Consider the following 18,015-nt stretch of genomic DNA (forward strand, 5'->3'; position numbering starts at 1 on the left):
GGACAAAAGAACAAACACTTTGTCGATACCACATTAAAATCTTAAAATGAAATCTGGTTTGGGGGACCAAGTAGATTAAAGAGCAGAGAACTGCTGTAGTTTGCTGTATAAAAGTAAATTTTGTTAAAGCATCACTACCTCTGAACATATTAACATAAAAATTTTACAAAAAGACTAATTATATTACTTATTTTGAACTGATATTACATCAGTTAACTTTTTTAAATTTTTAATTATACTGTAATTTTAAAAGACTATAGTTTTCCAACTTGGTTGAGCTCCATCATGAAACCAAAGATTTTGGAGAATATTATTTCTCAAATTATAAAGACAAGTATGTTTCAGTAACAGAAAGAGAATATCCTCAATAATTACAAAATTGAATTCAGCAATATATAAAAATGAGCACTGGATTACAAGGTTTGACTGATACTTAAAAAAAAAATTCAACACAGTTACATAATAAAAGACATAAACAAATACATAATGTGAATCCTAAATAAAATTGAATTTTGAGACCTCATAAAATATTTAACAGACAGAATGATAACTTCATGAAGACTAATGGAAATTAGTTTCTATATTAATGTTAATACAAGACATGAAGCTAGGTGTTGTGGCTCACATGTATAATCTCAGCACTTAAACTAAAGTAGAGACAGGCATGGTAGCACATACCTTTAATCACAGCACTATGGAGGGAGAAGCAGGCCAGTCTAGCCTACAGAGTTCTAGGACAGCAAGAGGAATACATGTAGAAGCCTTGTTTTAAAATATTGGGGTTAGGGGAGGAGAGGAACACCTACTTGAGGCAAAGGCACATGGATTGGCACAAGATCATGGTGTGTCTGAACTACATAGTGAGTTCCACACCAGTCAAGGATATAGTGTGAGAACCTGTCTGAAACAATAAGAATTTTGAGGCCTTACAATGTTCTAAGTTGTTCTTTTACAAAGATTGTCTCAGATCCTGATGTGGGTCCTGAACAACTGGAACAGGGGTTATCTCAAAAGCTGTTGCCTGTACATGGGATATGTTCTACCAGCTGGGCTGCCTTGTCTGACCTCAGTGGAAGAGAAAGTGCCTACCCTCGCAAAGATTTGAAGTGTTAGGATAACAAGGGGGAACTCCATCAGCTTGGAGAAGGGAATGGGGGAAGGATTGAGGGAGGGGGTGATGAGGAGGGGGACAGTGGGTAGTACATAAGGTGAATAAGTAAAAAAATTAAATTAAAAAACCTCTTACCTATAAAGAAAAATTGAGTAACTTAACCAAGATTATACAATTAGTATTGAGAGGAATACAGTTGGTAATAATTCCCAAAATTATACATAGATCATAATTGTTGAACACCTGTCTTATGAAATTAGAAAGCACTTTTTAAAAAGTGGAATGGATAGATTTCTGCTGTGTTCTGTATTTCATAATCTGTAAGATTTTAGATATCCATCATTTCAATACCATAATGTAAACTAACCTCACTTTCCAAGAAGAAAAAAACCAAAGTCTTCACAAGGTTGGCATTTGGACCTTGTCTTCCTCTTCTTTTCATTATTCCGTCCTCTTCTGGATCTCTGCGGCTGAAGAGCCTATGGGCAACAAATACAATGTATACTTGAGAACTGCATCACAAAAATTAGCTGTATATTCTACATTTAAGCATCTAACAACAGAATAATGTAAAACTGGGTCAGTGAGCATGAAAAGGCCAAACAAATAATCGATATCAAACTTCTCATTTCAATCTTGATACAACTAAGTTCTTTGACTTCTCAAGTTTGTAACACTGAGTTACACATTTTTTTGAATCCTTACATTTTTTCATACAATTCATTCCTTTCATGGAAGTAATATAATGGCTGACCAAAAATATTTATGCACAAGTAAAATACACATTTTTTCTCTAAAATATAACATTTATCAATCTGTTTTCTTCTTAACACAATGGCCCTTTTCTAATAGATACTGTGGTGGTTTTTCCTTAAGAAACAACAAAGGAGAACTAATATTAGATAATAATTAATAGACAGATTAACAAGAATGTTTACATCAAACCAAGTAAATATCCTAATAGTTGCTAAACCCCAAAATAAATGTTTTAATAAAATTTTAACAAAGATGTTAGCTTAATTTGTGTGATTAAAACACGTTCTCTTTAAAAAACACTATATAATATTTGCTGAATCATGTTTATGGTCATATATCCAAAGGGCTGTATCTGAAATGTTAAATATCATCATAAAAGTAAAAGAATAACAGAGATATGAATTTACTTTTTGTAGAGAAATTCTCCAGCTGCAACTGCTACTGGCCGGTGAGCCGAATAAACCAGATGATAGACATTTTCACAATCTTCTGCAGTTAGGACTTCTTCACTACTCCTGATAAGAAAGTAGCAATAACAGACTTTAGCAATATCATGAGTCTATCAACATTTTATGTACTTAATTGCACAAATTTATGTTAAAAATAAATAGAATTTATTTGAGTATAATCTTTTGGTAAAAACTCTGCTCCAACAAAAGCAGTCAGTGTATCAAGATCAAAGATAACTGCTGAGGTACACAATGAAGAATGAATAGAGAGTAGGCACCCTGGGCCTTTGCCTGTTAGCCTAGGACTTCAAATCCTCTCAGGCAGGAGGGTCAGGCCTTCAAGAACATCCTCAGCTAGAGATGAAGTTCAAGGCCAGCCTGGCTTTATGAGCAGGGAGAGAGGAAAGGAAAAAAGTAGGCGGCAACTGGGCAAAGCAAAACTCAGAGTGAATTCAGGAAGAAATTACATGGTTCAATTCCTCTCTCCTTTCCCTCCTTCCCTACTCACACAAAGCCTGTGTGTCACAATAACTGTGTGGCCACCAGAGGACAAACTATTGGGAGTCAGTTCTCTGTATTTAGACAAGGTCTCTCTTGTTTCTACTGCTGCGCTGCATATTCAAGGCTAGCGAGCCTGTAGGCTTCTAGATGATTTATCTTGTCTCTGTTTCCCATCTCACCAGAGAAATGGTTGGTGGATGCATACCACCACATGTAGTTTTATATGTAAATTGTGCACACTCAAGTTGGGTTGTAAGGCTTATGCTTTTACCCAAGGGACAAACTCCTGGCCCATGATGTACTGAAGTTTTGTTAAGACTTTTTTCTTTAAGAAGAATGCAAATGAATATTACATCTTGGTAAGATTTTGTAAACATATCTAAAACTACAATGTGGTACATTTCACATAAACAAAGGTAATAGAAGCTACTACAGTCAATGAGAGAATCCATATAAAATACTAATGATGGCTACTCCTAATAGGTTAATTTAACATTTCGTACTACTAATACTTAAACTCTATCATAAAGAATATATAAATTATATAGAGTGTGAGCATTTTCAACTTTAACAGATTTTGCAAAGATAAACTGAGTAATTTATACATGTTCTAGCTTATATTGCACTAAAAAAAAAATACTGACCAAAACCAACTTAGGGAAGGAAACAATTTACTGGATCTTATAGATTGAATCCATCATAGAGAGAAGCTAAGACAGGAACTAAGTACAAGAACCTAGAACAGAAACAGAAGCAGGGACCATAACACAAAGCCCCTTACTGGTTTGGCTTCTCTGGCTTGCTCAGATACTTTTGTTACACAGTCCAGGACCACCTTCCTAGGAATAGTAGTGTGCATGTTGCAGTAATTCCTGCTATATCAATAAACAACTTTTTAAAAGGCCACATAGGCATGCCAACTGGCCAGTCTAACAGATGTAACTTCTCAATTGAGGTTCCTTCTTCCCAGGAGACTATGGTTTGTGTCAAGTTGGCAAAAACCTAACCAATACAGACCAATTAATTCTCCTCCAACACTGCATATGGACATAGTTCTACATAAAATTGAACAAATAAACTATGTTACTTCCCAAGTGATTTTTTTTTTAAAAAAGTGGGGACCTCGGACCAGCCTGTGCATGCTCTTTGGTTGGTGTCTCAGTCTCTGGTAGCTCCAAGGGGTCAGGGTTAGTTGACACCATGGTCTTCCTGAGAGGTTGCCATCCCTTTCAGTTACTTCGATCAATCCCCTAACTCTCCTATAGGGGTTGCCAACCTCTGTCCAATGCTTGGTTGTGAGTATCTGCATCTGTCTCAGTCAGCTGCCTTGTCTGACCTCAGTGGGAAATGGTGTACCTAATACTATACGGACATGATGCCCCAAGGTGGGGGGATAGAGGGGGAGGGACCCTTTCAGAGGCAAAGGAGAGGATGGAGGGAGAACTAAACTAGAGGGGACGGGGAGAGGGTAACATTTGGGATGTAAATAAATTAATAATTTGAAAAGTGGGGAAATCTCAATTAAATGTGATGTCTCTGCAAAAGACTAAATATATTTTCATATAGTTAATTTCTATTTTCTTTGGTGTTAAAGAGCTGATCTATAATTTCTGTACCTTCAACTGGAATATGGAAATTAGTGCCCCGATGCAAATATATGAATTGAACTAAGTATATAACATGCTAAGCAAGCAGTACACTATGGAGCTATATTTTCAGCCCTATTTCTACTTACAGACAGAAATGTCACTCTGTCTCCTTCAAAATCTCATTGCTAGAATTACAGGTCTGTATTACCACACCCAGATTACCAGTTCTAGTCATCCCTCAATACAATATACTTCACACACACACACGTACGTACATGCATACATACTGGCTATATTTTTTACCAAGGAAAAGCTACTCTTATCCTACATTAGAATCGATACATACATACATACACACACACACACACACACACACACACACACACACACACACACACGTATGTGTATATATGTATATAAAAAGTCTATATTCTTATTGTTTATTCAAGCAACAACAAAATTTTAAAGTTACAATAGAGTACAAGATGTAAAATTCTACTGGGATACTCTATTTTTTTTTATTAAAATTCTGGTGGCTTACCCTCCCTGCCCCTCCATACACATCAAAGATAATGTTGATTAAATTATAGTGATTTCTTTAAAGATCCCTTTTGCCATTCTTATTTAGCTAATCTTAACTAGGAAAATGTAAGGAGACTATATGTAAGGAAATATGCTATATGCATACAGTGAAAATAGTATCCAACAAAACAGAAGCAATTCCTGATACATGTTTGTGTATGGCAAATCAAAGGACAAATGTTATGGTTGTATTTCCACGAGTATCAAAAACAGGCAAATTCATTCAAATAGAAAAGACAAGTTTGTATGAGAATCTGGCAGGAAAAGGAAGAGAAACTCCATATCTAATGAGTAGAAAATCTAATATACAATGATTTTAAAAAGTTCAAAAGATGAACACAGGTGACAGTTGCCTAACTATAAAAATTCCTATTGCCACTGATTCTTATGCTTAACAGTTAAAACGTCAACTTCTATGTTATATATTTTATTGCAATTGTTTTTTAAAAGTGAAAAACATTTGTAGCACCACTATCACCACCATTACATATTAATACAATATTATTAAATATTTCAGTAAATGTTCATACTATGACAATGGAACAAGGATAATAATATATACTTTTCCCTTTACCCTGAAAAGTTTAACTTTATTTCTATAACATCAAGACCAGCTAAAAAAGGGAAGACTCTCAAGAGAATTGGAAGAAATAAATTCTCAAATTACAGTTTCATAGACTCAAGAGTTTCTGAACTTTACATGAAAACATTAAATTTCTAGCGAGGATTGGGTCTGGAGTAGTTTACACCTGCAGTTTAAGCTAGAGCCTAAAGTACAAAATGCACCAGAGTCAATGGATGGATGGATGGATGGATGGATGGATGGATGGATGGATAAAACTTCTTGCCTAAAATGTTATGACTGAAGCTACTAAAATGTAGGCATAAATGTATGTGAACCAAGCATAAATGAATGTATTATCAAAATATCTGGATACAAAAATATATACTTACTGTAAAACAAGAGTGAGTAACTTTATTGCTTGTACTGCAACATCATATTCTTTGTCAAGGGTCATAGACACAATTCTATCCTAAGGAAAAAAATTAAAGTATTTTTAAAGGAAAACAAGAAAAGTATTTCAAATTACAAATAATTTTAAATACTTGATTAAAACTAACCTTGAATCGACTGGTAAATAGTTCCAGTTTGGAATTAAGCTCTTTGTTATAATAAAGCCCTTGTAAAGCAGTAAGACATTTGAGTCTTACTTCACCTTGCTAGAAGAAATGAAGAGAAAATAAATATATTCAAACCATGTATTTCCAAGCTCAAAATTTAAGTATATATTTTCTACTAAAAGTGTAAACAACATTTACTCAGAAACAATATTTGATAATGAAAAAAATAGATCAGTACAAATGTTGAAGATTAAGAAGTCACAAGATTACTATTTCTATAAGTTGATAGTATTTATTAAAAATTTACCATAGAAAACTACTGGGAAAGGTGATAGATAGTAACACATTCCATTACATGCAAGGAACTCCCCAAGGTTAATGAAAAAATACATAATAAAGTTCAGAAGCCCAATTTTAAGATGTAATGTGACTAAGATACATGTTTTTTATTATTATTAAGACAAGATTAAAAATTAAAGAGAAACTGAACTGTAGGGCTGTGGGTAGAACACAAAGCAGTGTCCATGGCTTAATGATCCAGGGGAATTTGTGCTACTGACCAAGTTTTGACAGAACATACAGAAAAGAAGAAAAAGAAGGGTTTTAAAGGGATATGGCCAAAAGTACACATACACATGGGTAGCTATCTTTTTCTTTTTTCCTTTTAAACAAGATCTCTAAATAGTCCTGACAATTCTGTAGCTCAGGCTGGCTTCAAACTCAGAAAGAACCTCCTGCCTCTGCCTCCAGAGTACTGAAATTTAAAACTGTACCACCACACCTAGCTCATAATTTATATATGAGATCTGTGTGCTCTTATCTATGTATATAGATGGAGAAATCAATGGGGCACATCTTACCTTATCATGCATAGTCCAACCAACATATTTTAAATAGCTGTCATTAAGGAAGGCATCACTATACATCTTCATCCAAATGCCAATCTCTTCAATGCATATAGCTCTGATTTCAGCAATTGCATCCCTAAAGGGAGGAAGTCACATAATCAGTGCTACTGTACAATTGAGCATATGGCCTACCTATTGAAGAGATGCTATGTATCTTTCACCTTAACAATCAACATTAACTATTGGTGAAGACTAAAAGGAATTGAAATGAAGCATGGCTCCAAATGTCAACATGCTTGCACTGTAACTGGCAAAGAAGAATAAAAATACTTAAAAATACTTACAGCAAAATTGTTTCACTGCTTAGTTGGTAAAAAAAAAAAAAATACCTGTCTCATAAACAAAACCCTGCTTTCACCTTTTACTCTGAACAGTTATCTTAAACTTCCTAATGCTACAACCCTTTAATAAAAATGTCGTGCTGATTCTGAACATAAAATTAAAATCTCACTGCTATGCGATACCTGGAGTTTTGCTATTGTTGTGAAGCATAATATACAAGCATCTGTGTTTTCTGATGGTCGTAGGAAACACCATTGAGACGGTCATTCAATCTCAAAGGGGCCCTGATTGACCAGTTGAGAACTACCTGCTCTAGACCTTATCCTAATCTTTGCTTACAACCGTATTCAGAAGAGGCAAACAAGCATAGGAAGATCATAATCTTCCAGGCATGATTACTTTATACCCATAACACTTAGGCCAGCCTATGATTCTTTTTAAAACACAGAGTCTCACTATGATGTCCAGGCTGGTCTTCAATTCCTGGGCTCAAGTAACCCTATTGCTTTCTACTCTTGAAAATGCAAATCTGGGTCACCCTATTTGGCTATAACTAAGTCATTTTGAATTCATCTTTTGTAAAGTGGTAAGCCATAGAAAGCAGAGGAATAACACAGACAAGAATGTTTTAGAAAACTGGAATACAAATCAATGAATACAAATATGATAAGGGGATAAACTAAGAGAATATTGGCAAAACAAAACATGAAGAATTAATATGGGAATAGTATACAACAAGCATTTAATGGATTCAGTAAGTACCAAGTAGAGGAAATGAGATTGAATAAAATTGGTACTAATGTTTGCAAATATGTTAAAAATTGTGATAAGATTACCTTTTTCATCTGCTAATTCAAAATAACAAAAAGAAGCATCTTACTTTAATCTATCCAAATTTTCCCAGTGAAATTAAATAGAAGGGTCAGGAATCAGCAAAACAATACATCCAAAAGCAATTAAGTATTTTATACCCTAACTATAGAAGAGTACTTTCCCTTGGCTGGACTATGACAATTCAAGCAGAGCATTACCCTTTATCCAGATAGGAAACATCAAGGTCAGAGCAGTACAATGCATTTCTCAGACTTACTCAGTGGCAAAGCTCAGTCTCCAAAATTTATCTTACTATAACTTCTATTACAGTATACTGTCTGTCTCAACCACTTTAAAAGAATCTGTCTTGCCTTACCTGTATCTATGTACAAACACTCCTTTAAATATTGCATTCATCATATTTTCTATCTCATCTTGATTTTCCTGAAGCTATAAAAAAGAACACATCATTTTTGAATTGCAAAAAATGCACACTCAAAAGAACATTGAAAGGTTGTAAGTAAAAATAAACACAGATTTTCACCAGTATTTAGAGATTACATAGTTTATTCTATTGGATAAAAATAACCGCAAAGAAAAAAAAGTTGGCTATCAAGTAAATAACATCCCTTGTTTCCTGAATATATGACTTAATATCTAAAATTTAGCTGGTTGATTATTTTTTCCAATGCTTATGAATTTCACTGAACAATAAACATTTATGTATTTCCACTTATGAGTAGTCACATAAAAATGCAAGAATTTTTTCATTCAAATATACTTAAAGAAGTAATTTTCTTTGCTTTCTTTTTCTTCTTTGTATTCCAAGACGGGGTTTCTTTGTGTAACCCTGGCTGCCTTCGAACTCCCTGTATAGACAAGGCAGGCCTTGAACTCAGAGATCTGCCTGGCTCTGCCTCCAGTACTGGTATTGAAGGTGTGAGCCATCATCAGCCAGCTTGTCTTTACTTTTCTTAACTTTGAGTCAATTTATCTGACTAATTCAGAAATAACCAATATAAAATGTTAGCTTCTACTTCCACCACCAGGGGGGAAAAAAAAAACTTCCCAGGCTCAAGTAAATAAACTGCAGGTTATCACGACAACTATTTGAATTAAATTTTATATATTACAATTTTTACATTACTTTGATTATCTAAAAATTTAAATCTCATTATGAAATAGAAAAACATCAACAATGAAGAGAAAACTTAAGTTATGAATGTAGCATCAAAAGATTTTATCTGTTATTGTTTAAGATTAAAGCTGAAACTAAATTTCCTTATTTGAAGCTTCATTTCATTATCAGAAAGCCATGTCATCTACTATAAAGAAATCAATGACTTAAAAAAGAAAAAATAAGCCTTTAAATAAGCCATGATGATGGCATACACCTTTAAACCCAGCTCTCAGGAGGCAGAGGCAGGTAGAACTCTTGAGTTCTCAGGCAGCCTGGTCTACAGAGTGAGTTCCAAGATAGCCTAGGCTACTAAAAACACAAACCCTGGCTTGGGAAAAAAAAACATATAAAGGCTTTAAGTCGTTTTAAAAAGAGAGTTCATATTAACTCATTTCACATCACTGATAAGCTGAGCAAGAGAATAAGTAAAGAGAGAGTGTCAGTAACATGAATAATACTAATGCTTAGACAACTTTCCAGACTGATCCAAATCATGTTATTTAAGTATAATAAATATTCAATGGTAGCCTACACAGAAAATGTATGAGATATTGTTGGCACGGATATTTAATAAAACTTTAAGATAGGTGCATAAACAATATTTAACTCTTCCTTGGGCCTGGAGTACTGTAGCTCAGTGGGAAAGCACATACCTGGTATTCATAAGGTCCTAGGTTCAATCTTTACCATAAACAAACAAACAAACAAACAATCAAGTAACTTTTAAAACCTATCTGAGCCTAGAAGTTGTAATTAACAGTAAGCAGGTTGGTTGTACAATAGCAGCCCTAAACACTTAACACTAAAGTTTACCTCTTTACGCTTCTGTAACAGGAGCTCTAGCCTTTCATTGGCTCGTTTTCCAATCATTTTGTTCCGTTCTGCCTCATACTGTCTTTGTGTGTTATCCATATTAATGCTAAGATTTAGTGCCACATTTACCAAAGCAGTCATCAGCTTCATAGCTAGGTTTTAAGGGAGAAAATGTTGCAATTAGTATAATAGATACAAAATTGTATTAACAAGATCAAATTAAAAGCAATTAAGAAGAACAGCTAATCAGCTTTGACAGAATTAAAGCATACAACTGCTATGAATGATAACAGTGTATAATGTATAGAGTGAGTAAACTAGCTAGCTAAATCCTTATCAGGAATTGGATTAGCTCTCAATCCTCAGAAACGCCTACCAACAAAATAAGACCTAAAGATACTGAAACTCACAGAAATTAAGAAAACTGGGTCCATGGGCTGGAGAGATAGCTCAGCAGTGAAGAGTACTGATTGTTCTTCCCAAGGACCCAAGTTCAATTCCCAGCACCTATGACATCTAACAGCCATCTGTAACTCCAGTTCTAGGAAATCAAAAGCCTCTCCCGCCCACCCCAAGCATCAGGCACACACATAGCATACAAACATACATACATACACAATAAAATGTTTCCTACAATGATTTCTAGAGATTGTGATTCGTCTTCTAAGCAAATTACAGTTTATATCCATTTTACTACCCATCTGCTAAAAGGAGAAAGATCAAACACTATTTTTAAAAGAACTTTGAGACAGGGCCTCACACTGTTGCCCAGACTCGTCTCTAACTCATGGTAACCCTCCTGCACAAGCTCTTGAGTCCAAAGATGATAAACACAAGAGACCATACCCAACGTTAATGGCCTCATATCAAATTAACTTGGGCTAAATAGTTTCATAAGTATCTACTTTTATCCTATACACACAATGAAAAGGTAATTAACAAAAGGCTTTTTCATGAAACATCCTCTAGAAACTTTTTTTTTTTTTTTGGTTTTTCGAGACAGGGTTTCTCGGTGTAGCCCTGGCTGTCCTGGAACTCACTCTGTAGACCAGGCTGGCCTCGAACTCAGAAATCCACCTGCCTCTGCCTCCCAAGTGCTGGAATTAAAGGCATGCGCCACCACTACCCAGCCCTCTAGAAACTTTTGTCACTGAACTTGGGACAGTCAGACTGCTTTTGGGTGAAATTTTGAATGCATTAATCATTAATCCAAAGATCTGATAATAAAGTCCTTTCTTTACTTCAAACCACCTGCCATTGTGTGATGTAACAAAACAGAAGTATACCTTCATTTGTGGTTACTGCACTTGCGTAAACTATTTAACAACCTGAGAAAAGAATCAATCGATTTCCAAAAGTTCACAGTGAGCTGCAGAAAGCGATTATTAGTTTAGTGGTCACTATATTTAAAGACAAAAAAAGCAGCACTTAGGATGCAGAGGCCGATAGATGTTTGTGAATTCAAGGTCTGGCGTGTCAGATCTGCACCATCTCAAAAAATACATAAAAGAAAAAGGAATTCATACTACTACTTGTTTCCTCCTTTGACGGTAATCATTGTCTCTAACTGAAAGAAGTGTCCAGAAAATATTTCAAAACACCAACCTGCCAGGGTGCTTGTATGTCGAAATGCTCTGACTTGGGAGTCAGATAATCCAGTAAGAAGTGAAATGACAGTGTCCATCATGTACTCATCATATATGATACTGTACTGACATTGCCGTACTAATACACCAATGAACTCACAGAAGCTGGACTTGAACTTCTTCCATTGAGGACCAGCCATGGTGAGTGGGTAATCCCCACTATCCTAAAATAAAAATATTTATACGGCAATTCAAGTTCATGACTTACTTCATTTGTTTTTAATAAACTCTAGGCAAAACCATGAAAATACTATATCTTACCTTCTTTTCGACAATAAATTCTCAAAGAAAACAAAAGAACATGCAAAGATAGATGCATATCTCTTTGAACACTGCCCTTTTATTTAAGATCAAAGCAGGCATTTTAATGAACTTCACTTTAATCAATGAAATTAAATATCAATTACTGAGGTTAAAATATTAAGTTTTTCCTCATCAAAGTCAAACATTCTTCTGAAAAGCACAAATATACCTACTAAATTTCTTTCAAACAAAAACAAAGCAAAATTATTTCTTCAGATTCAAAATAACAAAACTGTATTCTCGGCCAGTTAAACAGAATTAATATATAAGGCAAAAGACAGTTCAAAAAATTTTATTAATTTCAAGACACCAGATAGTCAATAGCCATAAACAATCACATAATTTAACAAATGCAAAGATGATATATATAGCTCAGTAGTAGAATACTTGTCAGCATGAGTGAGGGCTTAAATTTGATCCCAAGCACCAAATAATAAAACAAAATTAAATAAATAAGAGAAAATGAAATGTAGCTACTATATTCTTGAAAGGCCAGCGCTCACGTTTTTCTTTGTACAAAACTGAGGGCATTTGTCATTCTGAATGTAAACGTATATCCTCAACATACCATCAAAAATGTGTCTTAGGCTGAGGGCTTAGCTTAGTAGTAGAGCACATGCGAAGATTAAGGCCCTGGGTTCCATCCAAAGCATGTATGCATACATATATTTAATTAAATAAATACATAAAACAGAAATCAATAGTATATAAAAATTAAGGGTCTCTGGCAAAAGACACAAAATAATTTTAAATCCATTTGATAACTTTTTAACATTTAACATCATAAATTTTTTTAACTTATGCTATATACATACAAGTTCTGTGCTTGAGACTAAGGTCCTGGTATTCTCCATAAAAAGATTTCCTTCCATTTACTTTTCGAACTGAGGAGAATTAAATGCAGAGTCTAGACCAAGTTAAATGCTCACTTTTGCCACTGAGCTACTGATGAGTTAACTTGACTATATTGAAATATAGTTGTGAACAAACTGGTTTGCTCTGATTTTATCATTACTTCAATAAGGTTAACTCGAACCCTTGTTTTCTTTTAGCAAGGCTCTCACTTGAACATTGACTATAAAAATGTAAAAATTACCACTGCTCATAAATACCTTCCTGCTACTAAGGGACTGATAAATAGCACTTAGTGGCATCAAAACCATTTAACAACTCATCTGTCTCTCAGAATGATAGCTGAAAGCTTTTTCATTAGATAGAGTAAGAAAAAACGAGCAAATAAAACAAGAGAGACAAGAGTTTCTCCTTGAAAGTTCAAGTGGTTTTAGAAGTGTAAAATTCCTGGAGCTAGAATACAACTATGAATAAAACGAACCCAAATTTGTATCCTGAAGAAAATTTCACATTAGTAAAGCTATCAATAAAATATTTCAATGATATCATTGTGGTTATCAACTTCAACATAATTTTTTTGTTCTTACAGTTGAATGTTTTATGTTATTATCTATATAATTCTTTAAACTACCTAGTTCTCAATTTGAGCAAATTTTCCTTTTTCAGTATTTCAGAATGTTATATTTTCAATTATGTTCTCAGATTTTTATATTTATAATAATAATAATAATAATTAACAATGTATAAAATAGTTCTTGCAATGTGTAAAAAAATTTCAAATGCTATGTAATTTTCATAAATTAATCAGTTTTTGACACCAGATATTGTCTATTGCCAGCATCTTGAAATACCACTTTCAGAACAAGGTTATAATAAAACTTAGTATCCCCACTTACAGATTAATGTAATGACACTAATGCTAAGACAACTTACCTGAGGTTGCATAGTTATCACTTAATACCATAAATAGTATCTACAATATGAGTAATTAAAAATATCTGAGCACTAAGCCATGATTGACATGAATAAAACTATTAAAATACTTAGAATGTTACCTCGTCAAATTCTTCTGTCATTTTTCGAATTATCTCAGAGTTCTGCATATGTCTAAACATCTCTGCTGTGACGACTCCTGAAATTTCCAAGTATCAAAAGTTAATATATGAAGTAATGTAAGGTAATGAAAAGAACTAACAGACAATGTCTACATTCACAATAAAAGCATACTTCTTGGTTTTTCTAAGCATGATTTACTACCAATGTAACTTTATTCATACTATGATATGCTAGGATGCAACTGTCTCTCTGTATTCATGGGGAATAGATACAATTTTGTGGTACTGATTTAAAATTGTGTCATATCTGGATATAATCTATGCACAGCATCCTATCTTTTAGATTATTTCTACTATCTAATACAGTATTAAAGTTATGGTTGTTATATAGTGTATCATTGTTTGGAATATAAGAACAAGAAAAAAATTTACAACTATTTAGTATAAATACTTTTAAAAATGTTTTAAATAACCAGATATGATATCTGTCATCTATAAAAGAATAACTAACTGCATAGGCTTTACCTCTTTACAATAAACAATAAAGGGTAACATTTGAAAATTTGAGGATCAACGTGAAGATCAGGCACTGTTTAATTTACCATGGTCCTTTAGTGGACAATACTAGGCACAAAACAACTAAATACTGACATCCTCTAATTAGACTATAGATAAGTGTCAATAGTAAGTTATAGATCCAGTAAGCTAGAGGATATTAAAAATTTGTAAAGCCATCTTCAGCAAAAGGGTCCCACAGTCAAGTTCTAGAGGGTAACCAGGAGCATTGATGCCTATAAGCCTGTGGATGAGAAGACCTACTAACCAACGACAAAAGAACTAACCCATTCCTGACATTGGTCTTTCTTCGCCTGTATAGCCCGTGTTGTTCAGTAGGTGCATTGTTGAGCCGTTGTATCTCCATTTTAACTCTTTTTATGTACATGGGTGAGAGCATGTCAACCTCCCCCATCCATCACTCTCCCATGCTGTGTGTGTGCGTGTGTGTGTGTGTGTGTGTATGTATGTTCCTCCATGTATTCCCTGCATTATCTTGCCCTCCCCTTCAAGAGCCATATAACTCACTTTTTTCTCCATTATTTCCTTCTAATAGTTTATACCATTGTGGACTGTCTCTATTGGCTAGTTTTCAGAGTGCTACTAGGTACTAGGTGTGCTACCGATGGGAGAAAATACTCATCAATCCTACCATCCAGAAAATAAAAGCAGTAATTGTCACTATTATCGGACAAAGAACTGATGACTACTACACAGGTCATAGACCTTCCTTAGCAGAGAAGCTACTACTATCATTCTGCTAAATGGACATAGTATTAAAGTAATTCTGACTGACTTCTCATCATACCCACAGAAAAGTATCAAAGTGCAGGAAACATAGACACCAGTAACTCCGGGCCCTGAATCCAGAGCAGTCATGAAGTCACCATCAGAACACTGGGCCACAGCCTACAGTCAGAAGATGTGTAATACAGAACTGAAAGTGCTAAAAACTAGTAAACAAAACAATGACAGGTGACCAGGAAAGAGAAAATAAGCAATAACTGGGCCGGCCACAATAATAACAACAGAGCAGCCTGGAGTCCCTCTCAGTACAGCCAATGATCCCTTAACTGAAAGAACTGCAGAGGTGATCATATTTCAGTAAAAGGAGAAACAAATGTAGGCCCTAAGGCTACAATAACAGGTAAACTAAACGACTACACAGAAAGAAACTTATTTTTATCTGTTAAAGAATAAATTCTGATAATATAGAAATTGAGTACTTATAAAACAAATACATCAATACTCAAATGGAAATGAGAAAGTTTTCAATGCATCGAAGTTTTAGAAATCTGGTTTCCAACAAGTATACAAATGTTCATAAGCAAGTCCTTATTCATCATAAAACAAAGCAACAGTAGACAAAGGATAAATCTAATAAAGGAAGAACACTTTGACTTAATGACAAACTTTACAAACTAGACTAAAGCAGGTAAAATCCTAAATGATAGCTATTTTTACTTTAGCTAAGTCAAGGAAACTAGGCAGCTCTCTCCACTCTGTTAAGACATGATTTTACATTTCTCAAGACTGTTCCTGTATAAACCTGTAGTCCACGTAATCAGGAATAAGAGATAAGAAGAACATTTGAGCAAGGTGTGATGCCAATCTCAACAGCACTGAGACTTTTTTTCTTAAAACTAACCAAGTCAATGACAATATATGAAGATCATAGGCTTGAGAGTTAACTTTATTTTAACCAGAACAACTAAGATTTAATATGTAGACTACATGGAATGTTTTAATCAATCAAAAATAAAATGTCAGTTATTACTTGTTTCTCAAATAAAATTACTGTATTTTTAAAGAGATCTTGTAAAACTTAAAGTAACTCATTCTTACATTGTCCCCACATTTAAATGACTAATTTTTTAAAAGATATCTTAACTTTTAATTATATTTTAAGCCTGTCTCTCCCTCCAGACTTTGAATCCTCACAATGCTGGTGATATTCTCATTAAAAATCTAATAGTCCTTAAAGTACAAAAATGTTTCTACCTAGATCCCTGTGATAATGTGTCAGAGACAAAGGAGAAAGCAGCTGTCCATGATCTTGACTGACTCATTCACTGATCCAAATGAGACTGTATGTATGAGATACCAATTTACATAATTCTGTTGCATTGCTAAAAGTCTGACCTGAAGAGTTTTGTCCTAAGTAAAACTAAACAAAACAAAAAACAAACAAAAAACCTATATTGTGTTCTTTCCCTACTCCTATTTCAAAATATTTTTAAGCTAAGTAAAAACATCAAACAATTTGAAACCTACAATGAAGGGCAATTTCACTACAGACTGATTTTTATGAGTTTTAACCCCTAACTGCTATTATTTAATATGATAACATCTGAAACTATCTCTTCATTATTTACCTTCTCCCCCTTTCATTCCATTTCTTTATCCTAAATCAGATGCAAAATTAGGAAATTTAATAAAATATCATAAACATTATAAATTGCTAAGTTTTTAGATAAATTTCACAGTGAATATACCTTTGTCAACAGACTCTCTCTCTCGCTTTGTTCTTTGCTTTTCTCCTTATACATTTTGCACAGATATAATGTAAATAATTCACCACCTTGACATTATTTTTCATGAGAAGGAATAACATTTCTTGAAGAAGTGGCTATTTGAGAGCTTATGATTCTAAAATAAATATATTTTACCTTTGCAGCCCGAACACTGAATAAAAAAATTGATAAGGTCAAGAAGTGCTATATCTCGGTCATGCTTGTATGATTCGATCCAATCGTCCACCACCGACTAGAACAGAAGAAAAAAAATCATTCATTTTTAATGATTGTTTAAGAAATAATTCTAACGAAGTCATAAAATTTGATAGTATATAGTACCACAAGAATACAGATATTCATATTTTTAAATGGAAAAGTTTGATCTTAATTTTAAAGGAACAAATTCAATAAATAACTGTCTTGGTAACACAAAACAATCATCTACCCTCCATTCATTATTTTAAAAGAAAACTGGGACAATGAGATAATTCAACAGGTAATGGTCCTTGGTGCCCAGTTTGAAGACCTGAGTTCAATTCCTAAGAATCAAATAATATTAAGGAGAGAACAAGTCCCCTCAAGTTATAAAACCACTGCCACAGGAAAGACATGACATACACACATGTGCAAACACAGCCATACATACACAAACTTTTAAACAATTAAAAATTATTGAAACCACAAATTATGTTACAGCATTCTATTCTATAGTCTATAAATATGTCTTGGAGAAATTAATAATATCCTAGAAAGTATATTACCTTCAAATTTTCCATAAAAAAGATTCCTTTTCACAAGTGTCACACCAGTATTTTATGTTTTTTCAAGACAGGTACATACTTGTGTGAATACACATGTGCGAACACAAACACACACATTTTTAAAAATCTAAAAATTTGCCAGGCAGTGGCAGCTTTAGTCACAGAACCTGATAGACAAAGACAGGCAGATCTCAGTGAGTTTGAAGCTAACCTGGTCTACA

General features: G+C 33.9%; 1 protein-coding gene across 7 annotated transcripts in view; it reads right to left on the reverse strand.

Annotated features, from left to right (window-relative positions):
* Stag2 (stromal antigen 2) overlaps positions 1-18,015 on the reverse strand; it is a 132,150-nt gene that overhangs the window by 40,624 nt on the left and 73,511 nt on the right. For all 7 annotated transcript variants that reach the window (XM_028776684.1, XM_028774712.1, XM_028777976.1 and 4 more), the window contains exons 5-14: positions 17,187-17,283; positions 13,963-14,039; positions 11,712-11,916; positions 10,107-10,258; positions 8,490-8,563; positions 6,971-7,094; positions 6,111-6,209; positions 5,943-6,022; positions 2,275-2,382; positions 1,479-1,590 (exon numbers count right to left, since the gene is read on the reverse strand). In XM_028776684.1, the coding sequence (XP_028632517.1) occupies positions 1,479-1,590; positions 2,275-2,382; positions 5,943-6,022; positions 6,111-6,209; positions 6,971-7,094; positions 8,490-8,563; positions 10,107-10,258; positions 11,712-11,916; positions 13,963-14,039; positions 17,187-17,283 (1,128 nt within the window). The remainder of the gene's footprint in view (positions 1-1,478; positions 1,591-2,274; positions 2,383-5,942; positions 6,023-6,110; positions 6,210-6,970; positions 7,095-8,489; positions 8,564-10,106; positions 10,259-11,711; positions 11,917-13,962; positions 14,040-17,186; positions 17,284-18,015) is intronic.

The sequence above is a fragment of the Grammomys surdaster genome, unplaced genomic scaffold, assembly GCF_004785775.1.
Source record: "Grammomys surdaster isolate TR1022 unplaced genomic scaffold, NIH_TR_1.0 60, whole genome shotgun sequence".
Lineage (NCBI taxonomy): Eukaryota > Metazoa > Chordata > Mammalia > Rodentia > Muridae > Grammomys > Grammomys surdaster.